Source organism: Balaenoptera ricei, chromosome 21, assembly GCF_028023285.1.
Source record: "Balaenoptera ricei isolate mBalRic1 chromosome 21, mBalRic1.hap2, whole genome shotgun sequence".
Lineage (NCBI taxonomy): Eukaryota > Metazoa > Chordata > Mammalia > Artiodactyla > Balaenopteridae > Balaenoptera > Balaenoptera ricei.
The window spans coordinates 35684116-35706308 of NC_082659.1; the positions used below are offsets into that span (position 1 = coordinate 35684116).

Genomic DNA, 22193 nt, shown 5'->3' on the forward strand with positions numbered 1-22193 from the left:
GATTCTCTTGCACACTTATTTTTTCATAGACATTTTGGAATTATTTTTATGCAGCTTCTATAAGGTATCCACAAGCAATTGTATTGAATGTATAAACTAATTTGGGAAGTATTGCCATTTTTCCTACGTTTAGGTGTCACATCAGCGTGCATTGGCTATTTCTCCATTTAGCCTATAATTTTCCCATTAAAATTTTATCATTGTCCATATATATGACCTCTTACAGATTCTTCAAGATGAAAATATAAGTCATCATAAATCTCTCAATATGCCAACTTATTCTACCTGATAGTTTATTTAAGATTTTTACACCCACATTAATTAGAAAGATTGACCTGCATTTTCTATCATGTCTTGGCTAGATTTTAAGATCAACACCCTGCAGAACGAATCAGATACCAAGCCATCATTTTTTTTATTGTTGTTATATTTAGGGTCAGTTAATATAGATTAAGAATTATTTATTATTTGAAAATGCAGGAAAAAATGACCTATTTTTAGGTAGAGAAATTCATTACAACTTTCCAGATTTCTTAAACAGTTGCTGATCTATTTATGTCCTCAATTTCTTGAATCAATCTTCATATTATACTTTTTGAAGGAAATCAATCAATTTTTGTACTTTAAATTGATCAGTCTTAACTGTTCATTGGACCATAATTATTTTAATTTCTGTTGCATATAATTTCTAATTTTATTAATTTCCATTGTTCCATTAAATGTATCAATAATTTATCAATTGTGACTTTTATTTATTTTTTAATTTTTTAAATTTTTATTGGAGTATTGTTGATTTACAATGTTGTGTTAGTTTCAGGTGTACAGCAAAGTCAATCAGCTATACGTATACATATATCCACTCTTTTTCTTTTTTTTTGGATTCTTTTCCCATACAGGCCATTATTGAGTATGTGTGACTTTTATTTTAGAAAACCATCTCTTGGTTTTTCTATGACATTTATGTCTGTATTCTCTCTCCTATTAGTTTGTTTTTGTTATGCAGAGATATGAAATTGCAGAAAGTATGATCTCTGCCATTTGTGTTTAGTCTTGTTTGACAACACATGATTGATGTTTTGTTAAATACATTACAGGTATTTTTGAAGTTACCCATTTTTTCAACTTAATTTAAGGTCCTTTTAGGTCCCTCTTGTGATAAACCTTTTCTTGGTCTTGACCTACCTTTTTAATATTACCGATGTTGTGTTTCACTTAACTTTAAAGGAGGTGTCATGTACTGCTCCATCATCTTCTAGCTGATACCCACACTGGGGACTTTTTAAATTTGTTTTCTTTTTTAAAAAGCTATTTACACTAAACAGGTCACTATCCATTAAAATTCCTCCTCTGAAGGTGGTACATAGAAGCTCTTAATTTGGAAGTAAAGAGTATTTCATTTTACATGGAAGAATAGCCCTGTCCTGAAAAAGCAACAAGGTCTAGCATAGGAGCAACACCTTCAGATAAAATCCTTTATCGTCAGAAGGGCCTCGGCGTAAGCCTCCCGTGGCCCTCACCGCCCCGCCCTGCCCCCCGGTGTCTCACTCCTTCCTTCTCTGGTCCAGCAGGAGGGTTATGCAGTGGGCAGAGGAGTCAAATAAAACACGTCTATCACTTCAGGCTTCATAAGGGATCAAACTGAATGGACTCCAAAAGGGATTGTGACTATCCTGCAGAGACCCCATCCTAGGGCATCACCCCTCTGCAACTTGAACACCAGTGGTGTGGCTGCCCTGTCACACTCCAGGCCCCCTGATTAATGGCTCTGAGGGCACAGGCTGTAAGAGGTGGCAGAAATGAGCAAGAGGCCCGGATCTGGTTTATGCTCTTATTGTGGGATGAAAGAATGCTTGTTGTATTAAAAAAAAAAGAAAAACAAAACAAACATGTCTCTCAATTTTGCTCATCACAGAAACTGGTCTGAAAAAGACGGGCAGGGAAAAGATAAAGAAAGGATGCTGCCCATTGCTAGGCACCCTCCGTGACGGAATTTCTTCTGAGTCTTTGTCCAGCCTGTTTGTTTCCTCACCCGTAAAGCTGAAGCTAACATGTGAAGGGCTTCAGGTCTGACAGCACTGGGGCCATATCAAACTAGCCCCAAAGCAAACACAACTGTGAGCAAGCACGCGGCACCTACATGATAACAGCGATCGAAATTCCAGTAGACGGTCAAGTTTGTCCCAGGCAGTTCATTATGGATGAGCAGCAAAGCCTGGTCCATCTTCAGCTCTAAGCGCCTTTTTTCCCCTAAGTCTGGTAAGAATTAGAAAAAGAAAAAGAAAAAGAAAAAGAAGGCACCTGAAAGATGTGTCAGAGACAAAGTGCATCAGAGTGGAAAGTGGCTTCCCAGGAGAGCTTCTCAAATGCCTGGGGTCTCTCGTCCCTTATGCCGTGTCCACACGGATGTGCACATGCACACACACACCCAGTTCCCTTCCACACACATGCCTCTACTACAAACGAGGATTCAATCAATACCATTCACATCTTACAGTCACCAAGTACTAAGGTATGAGGGGCACCGAGTTTGTCTCCACGCAACTTCTATTTGATAATGATGACAACCTCACGAGCTAGGTATTTTCTCCATCCTACGGATGAAGAAATTAAGGCTCACAAAAATTACATAACTGCCCATGGCCACAGAGTTTTTCAGTGAAATCACTGACGTGAACCCAATCTGCGTGATTCCGAAGCTCCAAGTTTCCTGGCCCACATCACTCAGCTCTGAGCTGGGATGGGCAGCTCTTAAAACCTGCAGGACCCCAGACTAGGGAGTCAGGACGCGCAGAACAGCAGTGTTCCTGGGGGATCTGCACGCCCTTTACAGTCCGAGAAGCTCTGCCTGATATCACTTTTGTTTGGAGTTCTGCACCTCCTGGTTTCCATGGCAGATGTGAGGCGGGGAAGGAGAGAGGGTAAGCCTGAAGGGCAGAAAGAGCCACTGCTCCATATTCCCTGGGCTTAAGAGCTCATCACTTTACCAGATGTTCTTAGGGTCCCATAAGGATGATGCATCTTCTACCTTTCAGTCTGCCAATTTGGTAGGAAAACAGTGAACTATTATTGGCTAAAGTTAAAGCAAAGTGTTTCATCCAGATCAACTGGGCCATTTATATCTGTTATATTATATGAAAGAGAAATTACCATCTAGCTTCTAGGCAAAAGAAAAACAGGGAAACTTTCTTTAATTTTTTATTTTATATTGGAGTATAGTTGATTTACAATGTTGTGTTAGTTTCAGGTGTAGAGCAAAGTGATTCCATTATACATATACATATATCCATTCTCTTTTTAAATTAATTAATTAATTAATTTGGTTGCACCAGGTCTTAGTTGCGGCAGGTGGCCTCCTTAGTTGCAGCTCGCCAGCTCCGTAGTTGCAGCACGTGGGCTCCTTAGCTGTGGCAGGTGGGCTCCTTAGTTGTGGCATGCGAACTCTTAGTTGCAGCATGCATGTGGGATCTAGCTCCCTGACCAGGGATCAAACCCAGGCCCCTGCATTGGGAGCACAGAGTCTTATCCACTGCGCTTCCAGGGAAGTCCCCATATATCCATTCTTTTTCAGATTCTTTTCCCATATAGGTTATTACAGAATACTGAGTAGAGTCCCCTGTGCTATACAGTAGGGCCTTGTTAATTACCTATTATATATACATATATATAGTAGTGTGTATATGTTAATCCCAAACTCCTAATTTATTCCTCCCCCTCCCACATTTCCCCTTTGGTAACCATAAGTTTGTTTTCAAAGTTTGTGAGTTTATTTGTTTTGTAAAAAAGTTCATTTGTATCATTTATTTTTAGATTCCACATATAAGTGATATCATATGATATGTGTCTTTGACTTAATTCACTTAGTATGATCATCTCTAGCTGCATCCATGTTGATGCAAATGGCATTATTTCATTCTTTTTTATGGCTAAGTAATATTCCATTGCATATATGTACCACATCTTCTTTATCCATTCCTCTGTCGATGGACATTTAGGTTGCTTCCATGTCCTGGCTGTTGTTAATAGTGCTGCAGTGAACACTGGGGTGCATGTGTCTTTTCAAATTATGGTTTTTTCCAGATATATGCCCAGTAGTGGGGTTGCTGGGTCATATGGTAATTCTATTCTTAGTTTTTTAAGGAACCTCCATACTGTTCTCCACAGTGGTTGTACCAATTTACATTCCCACCAACAGTGTAAGGGTTAAGGGAAACTACGGAATAACACAACCAGAAAGGTAATGCTCTAGCCTCTTATATTTTGTACCGTGGAAGCTTACTTCAGGGCTCCCCAGCACCTCAGCTGCTTAATTCAGAAAATTCCTCACTGCAGCCAGCCTAAAGCCCTCATGTTTAGCGTTTATCCTAATTGACCCTTATTTAGCTCTCAGTGAACACAAAACACAGAGTATTTAACTTTTAATAATCTACTGAAGCTTTTTTTCCCCTCCAGGCTAAACAAAGCTTCATCAGTCACTTTTGCTGTTCTTTCGTCGCCCTATGGCGAGGGGCCAGTGGAAGCAGCGTTCGAGACCGGGAGTATAACATGGTGGGTTAAGTGTGTGGACTCCACGTTGGGCCAACTTGAATCTGGACCCCACCCTGCCTCAGCGTCCTCATCAATAAATTAGGGATCATAACAGTGTGTGCTTCGGAGGATTGCTGGGGAGGCTAAAATTGATAACACAAGCAAAGTGCTTGACACAGAACCTCAAACAAAGTTAAGTGTTCGACAAATGATGATTATAATGATCTGGGCCACATCCGACCAATGCAGGGGACAACACGGGCTTCGTCAGAATCAGGAACATGTGGTTAACTATTTTGAAAAGTTGTTTCTTCTCTTTTCATTTAACCTTATTTCCAATTTCCCCCCATTCCCCTTTCTTCCAATTATAAGAAATGATGCTATATCCTATACAAAAATGGCGCTATAGACATCTGAAAATCAACATGCTCTCTTTTCAACATAGTTCCTTAAGAATGAACTTCCAGGAGTGAAATTTTCAACCAAAAATAGCTTTTTAAATAGTTTTTGATATGTTTAGCCAAATTCCTCTCCCAATTTAGCTGTGCCGGTTTATAAAGACGACTGTGGTGTTCATTGGCTCCCAGGTGACACAGAAAACGACACACTTACTGTGCTCCAGGTCCCAACAGCCTCGTGAAACAGCTGCTGGTGTCTCCAGCCTCCGGATGAGGTATGGGAGGCCTGGAGAGGTCACCCACCAGACTGACCCACCACTCTGGCCAGCACCTAACCTCTATGCTCCCAGTCTCCTGAGACTAAGCAGATCTGTTCCCTAGCAGCTGGGCCAGTTTAATTTTTTCCCCTTGCTTTTTGGCCTGATGTATAGAAAATATAAACTCCTTATTATTTTAGTTCTGAACTAACAATGATCAAGTTTGAACATGTTTTCCAAATGTTGACTATCAGTACTTTCCTTTCCTGTGAAATGTTGGAATGTTTATTTAACCACTTAGCCCCTGTGATATTAAATCCTTTGTCATACTTGTCATAATGTTTTCAAGTATTTCTCTTTTTCATTTCCCTTGTTCAGGTTTGAGAGCTTCCATTTGCAAATTTATAGTCACTAGCTGTTGACCTTTTCCTCCGTAATTGTTCTATACAGCATCATCCCTTCGGAGCTGTAGTAACTACTGTTTTTATTCATACTTCTATGAGTCTTCAGTGGTGGGTGGAATATGGTTCTTGTTTCATGCTTAATTTTTCCATGTGAATTTCAGACTTTGAAAGCTCTTAATTGTCATCAATATTATTTTATATACGGTTGTATGAAGGGTTAATGCTAGCTGAACATCAGAATTACCTGGCAAGGTAAAAAAAAAAAAAACACAAAACCAGACTTCCCTGGTGATGCAGTGGTTAAGAATCTGCCTGCCAATGCAGGGGACATAGGTTCGAGCCCTGGTCCAGGAAGATCCCACATGCCGTGAAGCAACTAAGCCCGTGCGCCACAACTGCTGAGTCTGCGCTCTAGAGCCCGGGAGCCACAACTACTGAGCCCACATGCCACAACTACTGAAGCCCCTGTGCCTAGAGTCTGTGCTCCACAACAAGAGAAACCACCTCAATGAGAAGCCCACACATTGCAATGAAGAGTAGCCCCCGCTTGCTGCAACTAGACAAAGCCCGCATGCAGCAACAAAGACCCAACACGGCCAAAAATAAAATATAAATAAATAAATAAAATAATAACATAAACAAATAAATAATAAATAATTTTAAAATAAAACAAAACAAAAAAATACCAATGCCCTGGCTCCACCCCAGACCTATTAAATCAGAATCTCTGCCCAACCAGTATGATTTATTTTTTGTATTTTTTAAATTGAGGTATAGCTGATTTATTAGCTATAATATATTATATTAGTTTAATATATTAAACTGATAATATATTAAACTGATAATATATTAGTTTCAGGTGTACTACATAGTGATTCAAAATCTTTATAGATTATACTCCATTTAAAGTTACTATAAAATATTGGCCATATTCCTCATGCTATACAATATATCCTTGTAGTTTATTTATTCTATACATAGTAGTTTGTATCTCTTAATCCTCTACCCTTGTTCTTGCCCCTCCCCCTTTCCTTTCCCCACTGGTAACCACTAGTTTGTTCTCTATATCTGTGAGTCTATTTCTGTTTTGTTATATTCATTCATTTTATTTTTAGATTCCACATATAAATTACAACATACAGTATTTGCCTTTCTCTGACTTATTTCACTTAGCCTAATACCCTCTAGTTCCATCCATGTTGCTGCAAATGGCATTATTTCAGTCTTTTTTATGGCTGAGTAATATTCCGTTGTATATATGTACCACATCTTCTTTATCCATTCATCTGTTGATGGACACTTAGGTTGCTTGCATATCTTGGCTATTGTAAATAGTGCTGCTATGAACATTGGGTGCACGTATCTTTTTGAATTAATGTTTTTGTTTTCTTCAGTTATATACCCAGGAGTGGAATTGGGGATCATATGGCAGTTCTATTTTTAGTTTTTTGAGGAACCTACACACTGTTCTCCATAGTGGCTGCACCAATTTACATTCCCACCAACAGTGTAGGAGGGTTCCCTTTTCTCCACACCCTCATCAACACTTATTATCCTCCCCAAAACAACAGCAACAGACACTGTGAGTGTAAGGCCAGGGGATTCTGACACCTTTGTACCTTTTTGCATTATTTGAGCATTTTTTAAAAAAACCAATGAGTCTGTGGGATTAGCATATGCAAACTATTATATATAGAATGGATAAGCAACAAGGTCTTACTATAGAGCACAGGGAACTATATTCAGTATCCTGTGATAAACCACAATGTAAAAGAATATGAAAAAGAACGTATATATACGTATAACTGAATCATTTTGCCATACAGCAGAAATTAACACATTATAAATCAGCTATAGTTCAATACAATAAATTTTTTAAAAACCCAATGAGTCTGTAGTCTGTATCACTCACACACACACACACACACACACACACACAAACACAAAGGACGAAATTCCTAAGCCATCCAATATGACGCCGAAATTGAAACTGATGCTCCGTTTCTAGAAAAAGCTGCCAACAGCTGAACTTACAAATACCAGGGCAGGGACTTCCCTCGTGGCGCAGTGGTTAAGACTCTGTGCTCCCAATGCAGGGCGTCCGGGGTTCGATCCCTGGTCAGATCCCACATGCATGCTGCAACTAAGAGTTTGCATGCCACAACTAAGGAGCTCGCCTGCTGCAACTCGCCCAGTGCAACCAAATAAACAAATAAATTTTTTTTTAAAAAAAAAGAAATACCAGGGCAGCCTCAAGGAGCATTACATACAACAGACAATTCCCTCTTCCTGTCTACAATGTCTTGGTGAGGAAATAAACCAACCAAAGTCACGTTTCAATAGTGCCCAAGTAACTGTACTGCTCGCATATTAGGCTTTTACTTCATTTCCAAATATTTAATTTCTGGTTCTAGCTCCCTGCTCGTAAGTGTCTTTGCTGAGCATATTTTCAAAGACATAGTCTACTTAACTTTTTTTTTTTTTCTTTTCAAGTAAACTTGAGTCCATAAATCATATAAAGGTGGAGTTCTTAGTAGGAATCTGTCCCGCCCAAAGTTGGCCACCAGGTGGCACTAAAAGCCTGGCTGACCTGGCAACACTGCTCTGTGAAGGTTCTGGAGTGGATGGCTTCAGAACGCTACTAGTACGTTCTCCCTCACTACACAGAATCACTGCTTAGAAACTTACCTTTTTCCTACAATAATTATCATTATTAACGGATGCTAAAGCACAAAAATAGAGCGTTGTACGGGATCTGTCCCTGACAAGTCGTGACAGGGCAGATTATGTAACCCCTTGAGGTCTGTTCCTCGATTATAAAAGGGAGGGAGTGACGAGACTGAGCTCGGGGGCGGGGGAGACACTGTATTAAACGTAATCAGCTAAGATGCTTTTTCAAAATTGATTTTGTCTTCTCCCTACAACATTTTGATTGAGGAGGAGGGGCAGTTTGAACCACATACGCTGACACCAAAACCCCCGCCTTCTGATACAAAGGTGACGGGATGAAGGGAGCAGAGGCAAGTGGCCCCCAGCTACCCAGGTGATAAGGAGACCTTCCCCAACACTGACCGAACCGGGTTTGCTGCCCTTCGCTGATCCCACCACCTCCGACCACAGCATCCCCTCGGGAGGGGCCTGGGACTGAGATCTTCTAGGGCCCTGGGTCCTCGTCCAAAGGGTCTAGCGGGAGGCCCTGGAATTTGCCTTTTTTTTTTCACTTCCCTGGCGAGCTCGGAGACCAGGCAAGCTGGGGAAACGCTCGCTGAGCCGAGGTTCAGCTCTCCTCTCCTCCCTGCCGGACATGCGCACCGCCCCCGCCGAGCCCTCCCGGGCCGCCGACCTCGTCCGGGGTCCCCCTGCAGACCGCGGCCGCGGCGCTCCGCCCGTCATCATGGAAGCGGAACCACCCAGCGGGCCGGGGAGGCTCGCTCGAGATCGGACCCCGCGCCTCGGCCGCCGGCTCCCGCGCCCGCCGCCTCCCGCGCGCTCCCGCTGCGCCCCTGGCCCGGGCCGCGGTGACCCCGGAGCCCAGCGCAGCCAACCAGGCCTCTCCGTCCCGCCGCGCACGGGGCTGCGCGCTCGGGCCGCGGCTCCGGCGGGTCCCCCGCAACCCCTCCGTGCCGCGGACGGAGGGGGGGCCTGCCCGGCTACGGTCAGCTTTGCATTCGGGGGCGACAGGTCTCCGGGTCAAAGGCACTCCCTGAAGCCCGAGGAGCGCCGCTCCCGCCTTCCTGCGTCCTCCCGCGGGTCGGCCTTCTGCACGAGACCCGGCCCCGCCACGACAGCGCGGCGGAAACGACACGCGAGTTCCGGGCGTTGCTCCTCCCGAGCTGTCCCGCGCGCCGCCCCGGGGAGGGGACAGTCGCCGCCCCGCGGGCCCGGCCGGAGGGCGCACTCACCTGGCGTCGGGGAGCTGCCGGGGGCCAGCAGTGCGGCGCTCAACACGGACGCGGCCAGCAGCAGCGCGGCCAGCGCCCGGCCCGCGCCCTCCGCCCTGCTCATGCCGCCCGCTGGCCCCGCGCCGCCTCCGCCGCCACGCGCCTGGGACCCGCGTTGCTCGGCCGCAAACGGCCGCTCTCCCGTCATCCCCCGGCGCTCGGTCCCGGGGGCGGTGCGCGAGCCACCGCGGGGGCGGAGCGGGGGCGGAGCGGGGACGGGTCTTCCGGTGGAGGGGGAGGTCACCGCGCCCGGAGCAGCTGCGCAGGGTTTTGGTTTTTTTTTTTTGTCCTGGGAGAGACGCATCGCGTCGGGAAGAGAGGGCCCCGCAGGCCCCGAGCCGCCGCTCCGCGGTCCCTCACCACCCGCTGAGCGACATTCCGCTGAATCCCTGCGTCCAGCCATTCGCCATACAAACGGGTGTTAGTGTCCTCTGTCCACTGCTCTGAGTCCCAGCCCCCAAGGCGTTTGCTATCCAGAGGGAGAGTTGCGACATAAAAGCCATAAAAGCCACCGTGTGTTACCACCACTTGGAAGAGCTGGTTGCCAGTCCCGGATGAAGTTAAAGGCGCGCAGGCACGATGACCCCGCGGTTACACTCCTAGCTTTGCGCCCGGGGAAACTATCATACGTATGAAGGGCAGATCCAGTCATGCTTGAGGCAGAGTGGTTTGAAACTGCAAAAACCTGTAAATGATCTCAATGTCCATCAGTGGAGAAAATGGATGAATTGTGGTGTAATGCATACAGCAGTAGAAATGATCTAGACTTACCTGTGTCCACACGGATGAATCTCAAAAATAAGGCTGAGGGGGAAATGCAAGTTGCAGAAATATCTTTGTAATATCATACATAAAGGGTAAAGCCAAGCAAAATAGATATGTTGTTTAGGCTTATATGCATGTGTAATAAGAGTATAAAGATACATATGGAAAGTTAAACACTGAGTTTAAGCCGTGGTTGGGAATAGGGAGGAGGCACAATGTTGAGGGCCAGCTTCACAGTGGGCTTCAGCCAGCGAAGTTATTGCTTAGGTAGGGTGATAGATTTATGGGTGCTCTCTATGTTATTTTTTATACTTCTCTATATTGAATGACTTGATAACTTTGTAAAGCTACAATACAGTGTGGTGAGTGCTATGTTCATAGAAGGACAAGATGCTAAGATGGCATTTGATGGAAGCACCTAAGCTAGTCTGGGAAGCCTCCCAGGAGGACTGACATTTAAACTGAGTCCTGAGGGATGTGAGCCAGGAGAAGGGAGGAAGAGCGTTCCTAACAGAAGGAACAGCCTTTGCAAAGGCTCAGAGAAAGCACGTCTCAGTGCAGGAACTGAAAGAGACCCAGTGTGACTGAAGCAGAATTCTGTGAGGGGAAGGAGGAGCCAGGAGGTGAGCCTGCCAATAGGGCTGAGTTTAGGCTTCTTCTTAAGAACAGTAGCAAGCTGTTGAAGAGTTTTAGGGTGGAGATAATGTTCAGGAAAGTCATGGTCATGAACTACCTAATAAAGGTCAGTCACATGGGTTTTCTCAGAGAAAACAAACCTCTGTGCCTGAAGGTCAGGAAGAAGTTCAGTGACTCCTTTTTTCCTCCTTGCCCCGCCCCACTGTTCAAAATCCCAGGAGTTGAGGGACACTGGTGTATAAGTAGTATGACAAGACCATCGCCAACTAGACATCTGCTGTCCAACAGCTTCTCTGGTCCCCACAAACCCAGAATGGGCCACAGGGCCCCTTGGGTAGGTGTGCCCTTCTCTGCTTCCTTTTCGAGGATGGCTCTTCCAGCTCTGTCACAATCCTCCGTGCCCAGAAGAATCTGGAATTCCTGTCTTAGGGCTGAGCATGGCTGGTCCGTCTACCTAGAACACCCTTCCCCCGACACCTCACAGACCCTCCCTCACTTCAGGTCTCAGCTCACCTGTTACCTTCTTCCCCAATACCCCTATTTCAAACATTCTCTATCCCTGTGTCCTGCTATATCTGCTTTGTTTTCTTCATTCTACTCATCTCTACCTGACATTATAACGTGTATTTGTTTTTCTGCTTCCCTTGCACTAGAATGTAAGATCCATGAAGGCAAAGAGTTTGTCCTGAGGGCAAGAACCTTCTCTGTTAAGCTATAATGCACAATAAACAGACACCCCGTCTTGTGGCTTATTTCAGCAAAAGTTCATGTCTTGCTCACATTCATGTCCAGTGCTTCGTCTCAGCAGGAGCTTCTACCATGACTGCAGCCGTGGAGAAATGATGTAGCAAATCCTACACTGGCTCCTGCCCAGCAGAGATGCCTGTGACTGGCATCCACTGGCCAAAGCAGGTCATATGATTCCAATGTGACAAACACATGCAGAAATAAAATTGGACAAAATTCAACATCTATTCAACTCTCAACAAAATAGGAATAGAAGGCAACTTCCTCAATCTGATAAACGGCATCTATGAAAAACTTACAGCTAATATGACACTAGAAAGACATATTTTTTGCCTAGAATCAAGAACAAGGCAAGGATATCTGCCCTTACCACTTCTACTCAACACTGTCCTGGAGGTCCCAGTCAGTGCAATAAGGCAAGAAAAAGAAATTAAAAGCACATAAATTGGCTTTGTTCAAACATGACATGATTATATATGTGTAAAATCTTAAGGAATCTACAAAATAAAAGCTGCTAGAACTTAAAAGTGAATTTAGCAAGGTCACGAAGTTCAAAGTCAATATACAAAAATAGATTGTATTTTTATAACCTAGACATAAACAAAATTGAACTTTGAAATTTTTAAAATAGCATTTACAGTAAGTTTTTAAAATGAATACGTAAGTAAATTTAACAAAATATATATAAGCAATGGATAAACATGGATGGATCTCATAAACATTACACTGAATGAAAGAAGACAGACTCAAAAAGGTATATACCATACTGCATGATTCCAACTACATGAAACTCTGGAAAAGAAATTCTAATCTTTCTAAGAATAAAGCAGAGAGTCATTGCCTGGGGCCAGCAGTGGAGAAAGGAATGAATGGGATGGGGCACATAGGAAATTCCAGAAGAGATAGAAATTCATTGTTTTATCTGTAGGGGTGGTGACACAAGTACATAAATGTATCAAAACTCATTGAAATGAATAAATGGTTGCATTTTATTTTATATAAATTGAGTTTCTCCCTTGGGAAATCGCCATGGATGGGGTGCCATGTACAGATGTAGCACACACAAAGCAGCAAATTTGAAGCAGAGAAGAGTTATTTTGGAAATGCTAAGTTTGAGATGTTCTTTGGAGAAATGTCTATTCATTTCACTGGATGGTTTGTGGGTTTTTTGCTGAGTTGTAGAAGTTCTGTATATATACTGGATATTGATCACGCATCAGATATATGATTTGCAAATAACAAGTCAGGAGAGTTAAGTATTTGGGGAAAATCAGTACTTAGGTGGCAAGTGAAATCGTGAAAGTGGATGAGATTACCCAGGTAGTGTGTGTAGGGCTGAAAATGGAAACCGGGAGCTGGGGGTGGGCAGAGACTGAGCGGAAGAAGCCAGAGGGGCGGGAGAAAGCTAGGGGGTGGGAAGCCACAGCAGTCAAGGGGTATTTCAAAAAGGAAAGGACTGAAAAGTGCACATTAAATGTAGCCATTAGTGACCTGGTGACAGCAGTTTCAGGGCAGTAGTAGTAGCAAAGGTCAGACTGCAGTGGGTGGAGGGGTCAAAGGAATACAAAGAATCGTAGACATTTCAACAAGTTGTTCTGGGACAACTGGATAGGCATATGCAAAAGAGTGAAGCTGGACCCTTACTTTACACCATATGCAAAAATTAACTCAGTACTTTAATGTAAGAGTCAAAACTATAAAACTATTGGAAGAAAACATAGGGGTTCATCTTCATGACCTTGGATTTGGCCTTGGATTCTTTGTTACTCAAAAGCATGACTAACAAAAGAAAAATATAGTCAAATTGGGCTTCATCAAAATTTTAAACTTTTGTTTTTTAAAAGACACTGTCAATAAAGTAAAAAGACAACTCAGAGAATGGGAGAAAATATTTGCAAATCATACATCTGATAAGGAACTTGTATACAGAATATATAAAGAACTCCTACTCAACAGCAACAAAAACCAAACAACTTGATTCAACAATGGGCAAAGAGGGGGCGGAGTCAAGATGGCAGAGTAGGAGGACATCGAATTTGTGTCTCCTCACAACTAGGGCACCTATCAGGCACCAGAGGGGGACCACGGACACCTAAGGGGATGGGAGGGACCCCCAGCAACCGGGTAGGATGTGGGGCTTGGGGGAAGTGAAGGGAGAGGAGAAGCGGAGGTGGGATGGGACTGGCCCACCTAAGGGGTGGCTGGGGGAGGGGAAGGGATCCCGCACCTGAAGGGGGAAATTGGGGGACTATTGGGAGGGCAGAGGATCAAAAGGGAGCATGGCCAGGTTTCCCCTGCCCACGTGGGCCTCCGGGAACCTGCTGAGATCCCCGGCCTGATCCTCTGCCCACCGAGGCCCTCTCCAGCTGCGCGGGTCCAGAGGGAGTGGGAGGGATGGAAGGGGGAGCAAAATATAGGCCGGACCTACAGGACGGGCACCCCTGAGGGGCAGCTGGGGGAGGGGAGGACTTCCTACACCCAGTGGGACCCACCCATAGTTAGGGGTCCAGCGTCGATGGGGGAGACCCTGGGGGAGATGGCAGGGGAGGGGTGTGAAGGAACAGAAGGGAATGGGGCTAGTGCTTTCCCTGTCCACTTAGGCACCGGGTAACCTGTTGGGCTCCTGGGCCTAATCCTCTGACCATGGAGCCCAAGCCCTGCCCCTACACCCCCACCCAGGGCCCCACCTCTACATTCAGAGACCCCCTCTGAGACCCCCTCGAATGCACTGGGCCTAAACTCCACCCACACACCCTCACTCAGGTCGCTACCTCCAAACTCAGGAACCCCACACCCCAGAGGCCTTTCTTTCCACGTGCTGCCGCTCCCCTTCTGCACAGGTCCTAAGCAGAGGCCCTGCCCACACTTGAGCATTTCACTGCCTAGGCCCCGCCCCATGCTCAAATGTCACCCCCCCACCCACCTAGGTCCCGCCCCACCCAAAACCCTGCCCCTGCCTAAGTTCCAGCCCCCGCCTAAACCCCGCCCCCATAGCCAAGGCTTTTTTTTTTCCTCTTTTACATTTTCCTGTTTTACCTTGTTGATTCATTGTTGTTGATCCTTTTGTATTTTTATTTTTCCTAAAAAATCTTTTATTTTTCTAATTTTATTTTATTCTTTATACTTTGTTATTGTTCTCTCCTTCTGGCTTGTTTCCCACCTCCCCTTTTTTTTTTCTTTTTTTCTGTTGTGGCTTTATTTTACCATGTTGCAGTTGTTTCAATTATAGTTTTATTTTTCCTAATATAATTTTTATCTTTCTAATTCTATTTTGTTTTTTATTCTTTGATATTGTACTGCTCCTCCTTTTCTTTCTTCCTTTTTTTTTTTTTTTTTCCTTTTTTACTGTGCCATGAAGGTTGTGGGATCTTGGTTCCTGGGCCAGAGGTTGGGCCCGAGCTCCTGTGGTGGGAGCTCCAGGTCCAAACCACTGGACTAACAGAGAACCACAGACCGCATGGAATATCAATCAGAGTGAAGCCTCCCAGAGGTGCTCATCTCAGCACCAAGACCCGGCTCTATCCAACTGCCTGCAAACTCCAGTACTGGACACCTCAGGCCAAACAACCAGTAAGACAGGTATACAGCACCACCCCTCAAAAAAAAAAAAAAAAAAAAAGAAATGACAAAAACATATGTTCCAGACAAAGGAGCAAGGTAAAAACCTACAAAACCAAATAAATGAAGATGAAACAGGCAACCTACCTGAAAAAGAATTCAGAGTAATGATAGTAAAAATGATCCAAAATCTCGGAAACAGAATGGAGAAAACACAAGAAACATTTAACAAGGATCTAGGAGAACTAAAGAGCAAACAAACAATGATGAACAACAAAATTACTGAAACTAAAAATACTCTAGAAGGGATCAATAACAGAATAACTGAGGCAGAAGAACGGATAAGTGAGCTGGAAGATAAAATGGTGGCAATAACTGCCAGGGAGCAGAATAAAGAAAAAAGAATGAAAGGAATCGAGGACATTCTCAGAGACCTCTGGGACAACATTAAACAAACCAACATTCGAATTGTAGGGGTCCCAGAAGAAGAAGAGAGAAAGAAAGGGTTTGAGAAAATATTTGAAGAGATTATAGTCGAAAACTTCCCTAACATGGGAAAGGAAATAGTCAATCAAGTCCAGGAAGCACAGAGAATCCCATACAGGATAAACCAAAAGAGAAACAGGCCAAGACACATAATAATCAAACTATCAAAAATTAAATACAATGAAAAAATATTAAAAGCAGTGAGGGAAAAGCAACAAATAACATACAGGGAATCCCCATAAGGTTAACAGCTGATTTTTCAGCAGAAACTCTGCAAGCCAGAAGGGAGTGGCAGCACACATTTAAAGTGATGAAAGGGAAAAACCTACAACCAACATTACTCTACCCAGCAAGGATCTCATTCAGATTCGACAGAGAAATTAAAACCTTTACAGACAAGCAAAAGCTAAGAGAATTCAGAACCACCAAACCAGCTTTACAACAAAGGCTAAAGAAACTTCTCTAGGCAGGAAACACAAGAGAAGGAAAAGACCTACAAAAACAAACCCAAAACAATTAAGAAAACGGTAATAGGAACATACATATCGATAATTACCTTAAATGTAAATGGATTAAATGCTCCAACCAAAAGACATAGACTGGCTGAATGGATACAAAAACAAGACCCCATATATATGCTGTCTACAAGAGACCCACTTTAGACCTAGGGACACATACAGAATGAAAGTGAGGGGGTGGAAAAAGATATTCCATGCAAATGGAAATCAAAAGAAAGCTAGAGTAACAATTCTCATATAAGACAAAATAGACCTTAAAGTAAAGATTATTACAAGAGACAAAGAAGGACACTACATAATGATCAAGGGATCAATCCAAGAAGAAGATATAACAATTCTAAATATTTATGCACCCAACAGAGGAGCACCTCAATGCCATAAAAGGGGAAATTGACAGTAACACCATCATAGTAGGGGACTTTAAATTTTTTTTTTTTATTATCTTTCGACAAACCCTTGTGTCAAAGGCTGACTTTCAATAGATTGCACCGAGGGAGTTGCTCTGTTACATACGAAACCCTGACCCAGAAGCAGGTGGTCTAAGAATGGTTTAGCACCAGGTTCTCCACGAACGTGCGGTGAATAGTAGGGGACATTCACACTCCACTTTCACCAATGGACAGATCATGCAAAATGAAAATAAATAAGGAAACACAAGCTTTAAATGACACATTAAATAAGATGGACTTAATTGACATTTATAGGACATTCTATCCCAAAACAACAGAGTACACTTTCTTCTCAAGTGCTCATGGAACATTCTCCAGGACAGACCATATCTTGGGTCACAAATCAAACCTTGGCAAATTTAAGAAAACTGAAATACTATCAAGTATCTTTTCCAACCACAACGCTATGAGACTAGATATTAATTACAGGAAAAAAAAACTGTAAGAAATACAAACACATACTAAATAGCCAGAAGATCACTGAAGAAATCAAAGAGGAAATCAAAAAATATCTAGAAACAAATGACAGTGAAAACACGACGATGCAAAACCTATGGGAGGCAGCAAAAGCAGTTCTAAGAGGGAAGTTTATAGCAATACAACCCTACCTCAAGAAACAAGAAAAATCTCAAATAAACAACTTAACCTTACACCTAAAGCAATTAGAGAAAGAAGAACAAAAAAAACCCCAAAGTTAGCAGAAAGAAAGAAATCATAAAGATCAGATCAGAAATAAATGAAGAAAACAATAGCAAAGATCAATAAAACTAAAAGCTTGTCCTTTGAGAAGATAAACAAAATTGATAAACCATTAGCCAGACTCAAGAAAAAAAGGGAGAAGACTCAAATCAACAGAATTAGAAATGAAAAAGGAGAAGTAACAACTGACACTGCAGAAATACAAAGGATCATGAGAGATTACTACAAGCAACTACATGCCAATGAAATGGACAACCTGGAAGAAATGGACAAATTCTTAGAAAAGCACAACCTTCCGAGACTGAACCAGGAAGAAACAGAAAATATAAACAGACCAATCACAAACACTGAAAATGAAACTGTGATTAAAAATCTTCCAACAAACAAAAGCCCAGGACCAGATGGCTTCACAGGCAAATTCTATCAAACATTTAGAGAAGAGCTAACACCTATCCTTCTCAAACTCTTCCACAATATAGCAGAGGGAGGAACACTCCCAAACTCATTCTACGAGGCCACCATCACCCTGACACCAAAACCAGACAAAGAGGTCACAAAAAAAGAAAACTAAAGGCCAATATCTCTCATGAACATAGATGCAAAAATCCTCAACAAAATACTGGCAAACAGAATCCAACAGCACATGAAAAGGATCATATACCATGATCAAGTGGGGTTTATCCCAGGAATGCAAGGATTCTTCAATATACACAAATCAATCAATGTGATACAACATATTAACAAACTGAAGGATAAAAACCATATGATAATCTCAATAAATGCAGAAAAAGCTATTGATAAAATTCAACACTCATTTATGATAAAAACTCTCCAAAAAGTAGGCATAGAGGGAAACTACCTCAACATAATAAAGGCCATATATGACAAACCCACAGCCAACATTGTTCTCAATGGTAAAAAACTGAAACCATTTCCACTAAGATCAGAAACAAGACAAGGTTGCCCACTCTCACCACTATTATTCAACATCGTTTTGGAAGTTTTAGCCACAGCAATCAGAGAAGAAAAAGAAATAAAAGGAATCCAAATTGGAAAAGAAGAAGTAAAACTGTCACTGTTTGCAGATGTCATGATACTTTTTACATAGACAATCCTAAAGATGCTACCAGAAAACTACTAGAGCTAATCAATGAATTTGGTAGAGTAGCAGGGTACAAAATTAATGCACAGAAATCTCTTGCATTCCTATACACTAATGATGAAAAATCTGAAAGAGAAATTAAGGGAACACTCCCATTTACCATTGCAACAAAAATAAAATACCCAGTAATAAACCTACCTAAGGAGACAAAAAACCTGTATGCAGAAAACTATAAAACACTGATGAAAGAAATTAAAGATGATACAAACAGATGGAGAGATATACCATGTTCTTGGATTGGAAGAATCAACACTGTGAAAATGACTATAACCTCCAAAGCAATCTACACATTCAATGCAATCCCTGTAAAACTACCAATGGCATTTTTCACAGAACTAGAACAAAAAATTGCACGATTTGTATGGAAACACAAAAGACCCTGAATAGCCAAAGCAATCTTGAGAAAGAAAAATGGAGCTGGAGAAGTCAAGCTCCCAGACTTCAGACTATACTGCAAAGCTACAGTAATCAAGACAGTATGGTACTGGCACAGAAACAGAAATACGGATCAATGGAACAGGATAGAAAGCCCAGAGATAAACCCACGCACATATGGTCACCTTATCTTTGATAAAGGAGGAAAGAGAATACAATGGAAAAAAGACAGCCTCTTCAATAAGCGGTGCTGGGAAAACTGGACAGGTACTTTAGTCTTGCTTGAAGGTAAAGAATGTGGACCTTAAAGATGTAAGAGGCACCATGACAAGTTACTAGGAAGAGCCTCAAAGAGCAGCTTCTTTGGGCAACAGACAAAGAAGAGACTAGAGTTGTGTGCTGTGGTGTGGGTGTGGTTGAATCATTCACTGGAGTCACCAGTCAGCCTGGGACGCGTGTGTGACTCCAAAAATTGCTGTTTGAAGATGTGAGAATACAGCAAAGCTCGTTGTGTTCATAATGTACTCCACAATGGCCAGTCCAATTGCTATCCATTTTTTTTTATCTAGAGGCTTAATTGAATGATGTGACAAAATGATGTATGAGAATTAAAACAGTGAAATTCTTTATTTCTGGGTGGAAAGATATACCAGATTAGCTTTATCTGTTTAAAAAAAGACAAAAGTTATCACCAAAACCCCATTTCCCATCTTGCACTGTTTGGATTGAGCTTGGGGGAAGAGATGTTTTTCTTAACTGTCTACTTTGTTTGAACACTTTTTCTGTGGTTCAAGTGCTGTTTTGTGTGTTGGGACCAAACAGTTGTCAATAAACTTTAAAAGCAAGCATCAAAAAAACAAACAAGCAAACAAAAAACAATGGGCATAGAAAACAAATGAGCAGAGGATCTGAATAGGCATTTCTCCAAGGAAGATATACAAATAGCCAATAAGGACATGAAAAGATGCTCAATATCATTAGTCATCAGGAAAATACACATCAAATGCACAGTGAGTGCCCTGTTCATGAAGGAACAGGGTAGGCTGTTCCTGTTCACTGGAAGACTTAATACTGTTAATATGTCAATAACACCCAAAAGCAATCTACAGATTCCATGCAATTTTCATCAAAATCCCAATGGTGTTTTTTGCAGATAGAAAAAAACATCTAAAATTTATATGGTCTCACATACTCAATTTCAAAACTTACTACAAAGCTATAGTAATCAAAACAATATGATACTGAGTCATAAAGAAAGAGAAATAAACTGAAGGAATAGAATGGAGAACCCAGAAATAAACTCTCACATATAAGGCCAAGTGGTTTTAGACAAGGGTGCCATGACCATTCAATGGGGAAAGTACAGTGTTTTCAACAAGTGATGTTGGGAAAACTGGATAGCAACATGTAAAAAATAAGTTGGACCCTGTATATAAAAGTTAACTCAAAATGGATCCAAGAGCTAACACTATAAGTCTCAGAAGGGAACACTTCATGATAATAGATTTAACAATGATTTCTTGGACATGACACCAAAGCACAGAAAACAAAAGAAAAGATAGATAAATTGGACTTCATTAAAATTAAAAACTTTTGTGCATCAAAGGATACCATCAACAGTGAAAAGGCAACCATGGAGTGGCAGAAGATATTTGCAAATCATATATCTGATAAGGGATTGATATCCAGTATTTATAAAGAGCATCTACAACTTAACAACAAAATCAAACAACCTGATTCAAAAATGGGCACGGGACTTGAATAGACATTTCTCCAAAGATATACAAATGGCCAATAAACACAGGAAAAGATGCCCAACATCACTAATCATTAGGGAAATACAAATCAAAACCACAATAAAATACCACTTCACATCCATTAGAATGCTACTATTGAAAAAAAAAAGAAAAGAAAAAGGGGAAATAACGAGTGCTGATGAGGATGTGGAGAAACTGGAACCCTTGTGTAATTGCTGGTGGGAATGTAAAATGGTACAGCCACTGTAGAAAACAGTATGGCGGTTCCTTAAAAAATCAAACATAAAATTACCACATAATCTAGGAATTCCACTTTTGGGTATATGCCCAAAAGAATTTAAAGCAGGGACTCAGAACAGATATTTGTACACCCATGTTCATAGCAGCATTATGGTGGCTGCCAGGCACTTGGGGTGGGAGCGGGGCGGGTTGGTGAATATGGGGAGTTAATGTTGAATGGATAAAGAGTTTCCCTCGAGGAAGATGAAAAAGTTCTGAAGATGGACAGTAGTGGTGGTTGCACAACATTGTGAATGTACTTAATGCCACTGAACTGCACACTTAAATATAGCAAATTTTATTTATATTTTACTATAATTTAAAAAGTGGGAAAACCACTCTAGAAGAAAGTTATTGTCATTTCCTATTTCACATATAAGAAATAGAGCCTCTGTGAGACTGATTTTAACAGTAAGGACACTCAAATTCCAAGTATCAGAAGCCTCATCTAAAAATATATAAAAGTAAACCCACCCCAAAGAAAAACCATCATCAGATACCACTTCCCACCCATTAGGAGAGTTATGATCCAAAGGATAATGTAGAGAAATCAGAACCCTCATACATTGCTGATGGGAATGTAAAAGTGCAGATGCTTTGAAAAATAGTCTGTTTAATGGCAGTTCCTCAAATGATTAAACCTAGAGTTACCAAAAGACCCGATAGTTCCATTCCTGGGTATATAAGAAGAGAAATGAAAACACAAATGCTTATATCAGCATTATTCATAATAGCCCAAAGTGGAAACAACCCAAATGTCCATCAGTGGACTAAGGGATAAAACAAAATGCAGTATTTATCCATGCACTGGAATATTACTCAGCTCTAAAGAGGAATGAAGTACTGATACATGCTACAGCTTGGATATACCTTGAAAACATTATGCTAAGTGAAAGAAACCAGACACAAAAGTTCACATATTATAGGATTCCATTCATATGAAAGTCCAGAATAGAGAAATCTATACAGATAGAAAGTAGATCAGTGGTTGTTTAGGGCTGGGGTTGGGGGAGGGATGGGAGGATAGGGGATGAGAGCTAATGGGTATCAAGGGTTTTGAGATGATGAAAATGTTCTCAATTTTTTCTCAGCTTTACTGAGGAATAATTGACAAATAAAATTGTATCTATTAACAGGGTACCACATGATGATTTGACATAGTATACTGTGTGAAATCAGGTTATTTAATACACCCATCTCCTCACAGTTACTGTTTTTTGTAGAGACAATGCCTAGTG

The 22193-nt window shown here is 41.9% G+C and overlaps 1 protein-coding gene across 3 annotated transcripts in view; it reads right to left on the bottom strand.

The window, feature by feature from the left end:
• Positions 1–9685, bottom strand: part of HGSNAT (heparan-alpha-glucosaminide N-acetyltransferase) — a 47085-nt gene extending 37400 nt beyond the window's left edge. The window contains exons 1-2 of one of the 3 annotated variants that reach the window (XM_059909203.1): positions 9486–9685; positions 2138–2253 (exon numbers count right to left, since the gene is read on the bottom strand). In XM_059909203.1, coding sequence (XP_059765186.1) covers positions 2138–2253; positions 9486–9672 — 303 coding nt within the window. In that variant the 5' untranslated portion in view covers positions 9673–9685. Of the gene's footprint in view, positions 1–2137; positions 2254–7617; positions 8867–8926; positions 8991–9485 lie in introns of those variants that run through there. The other 2 variants (XM_059909205.1, XM_059909204.1) reach the window with 2 other exon arrangements.
• Positions 9686–22193: the final 12508 nt, after the last annotated feature.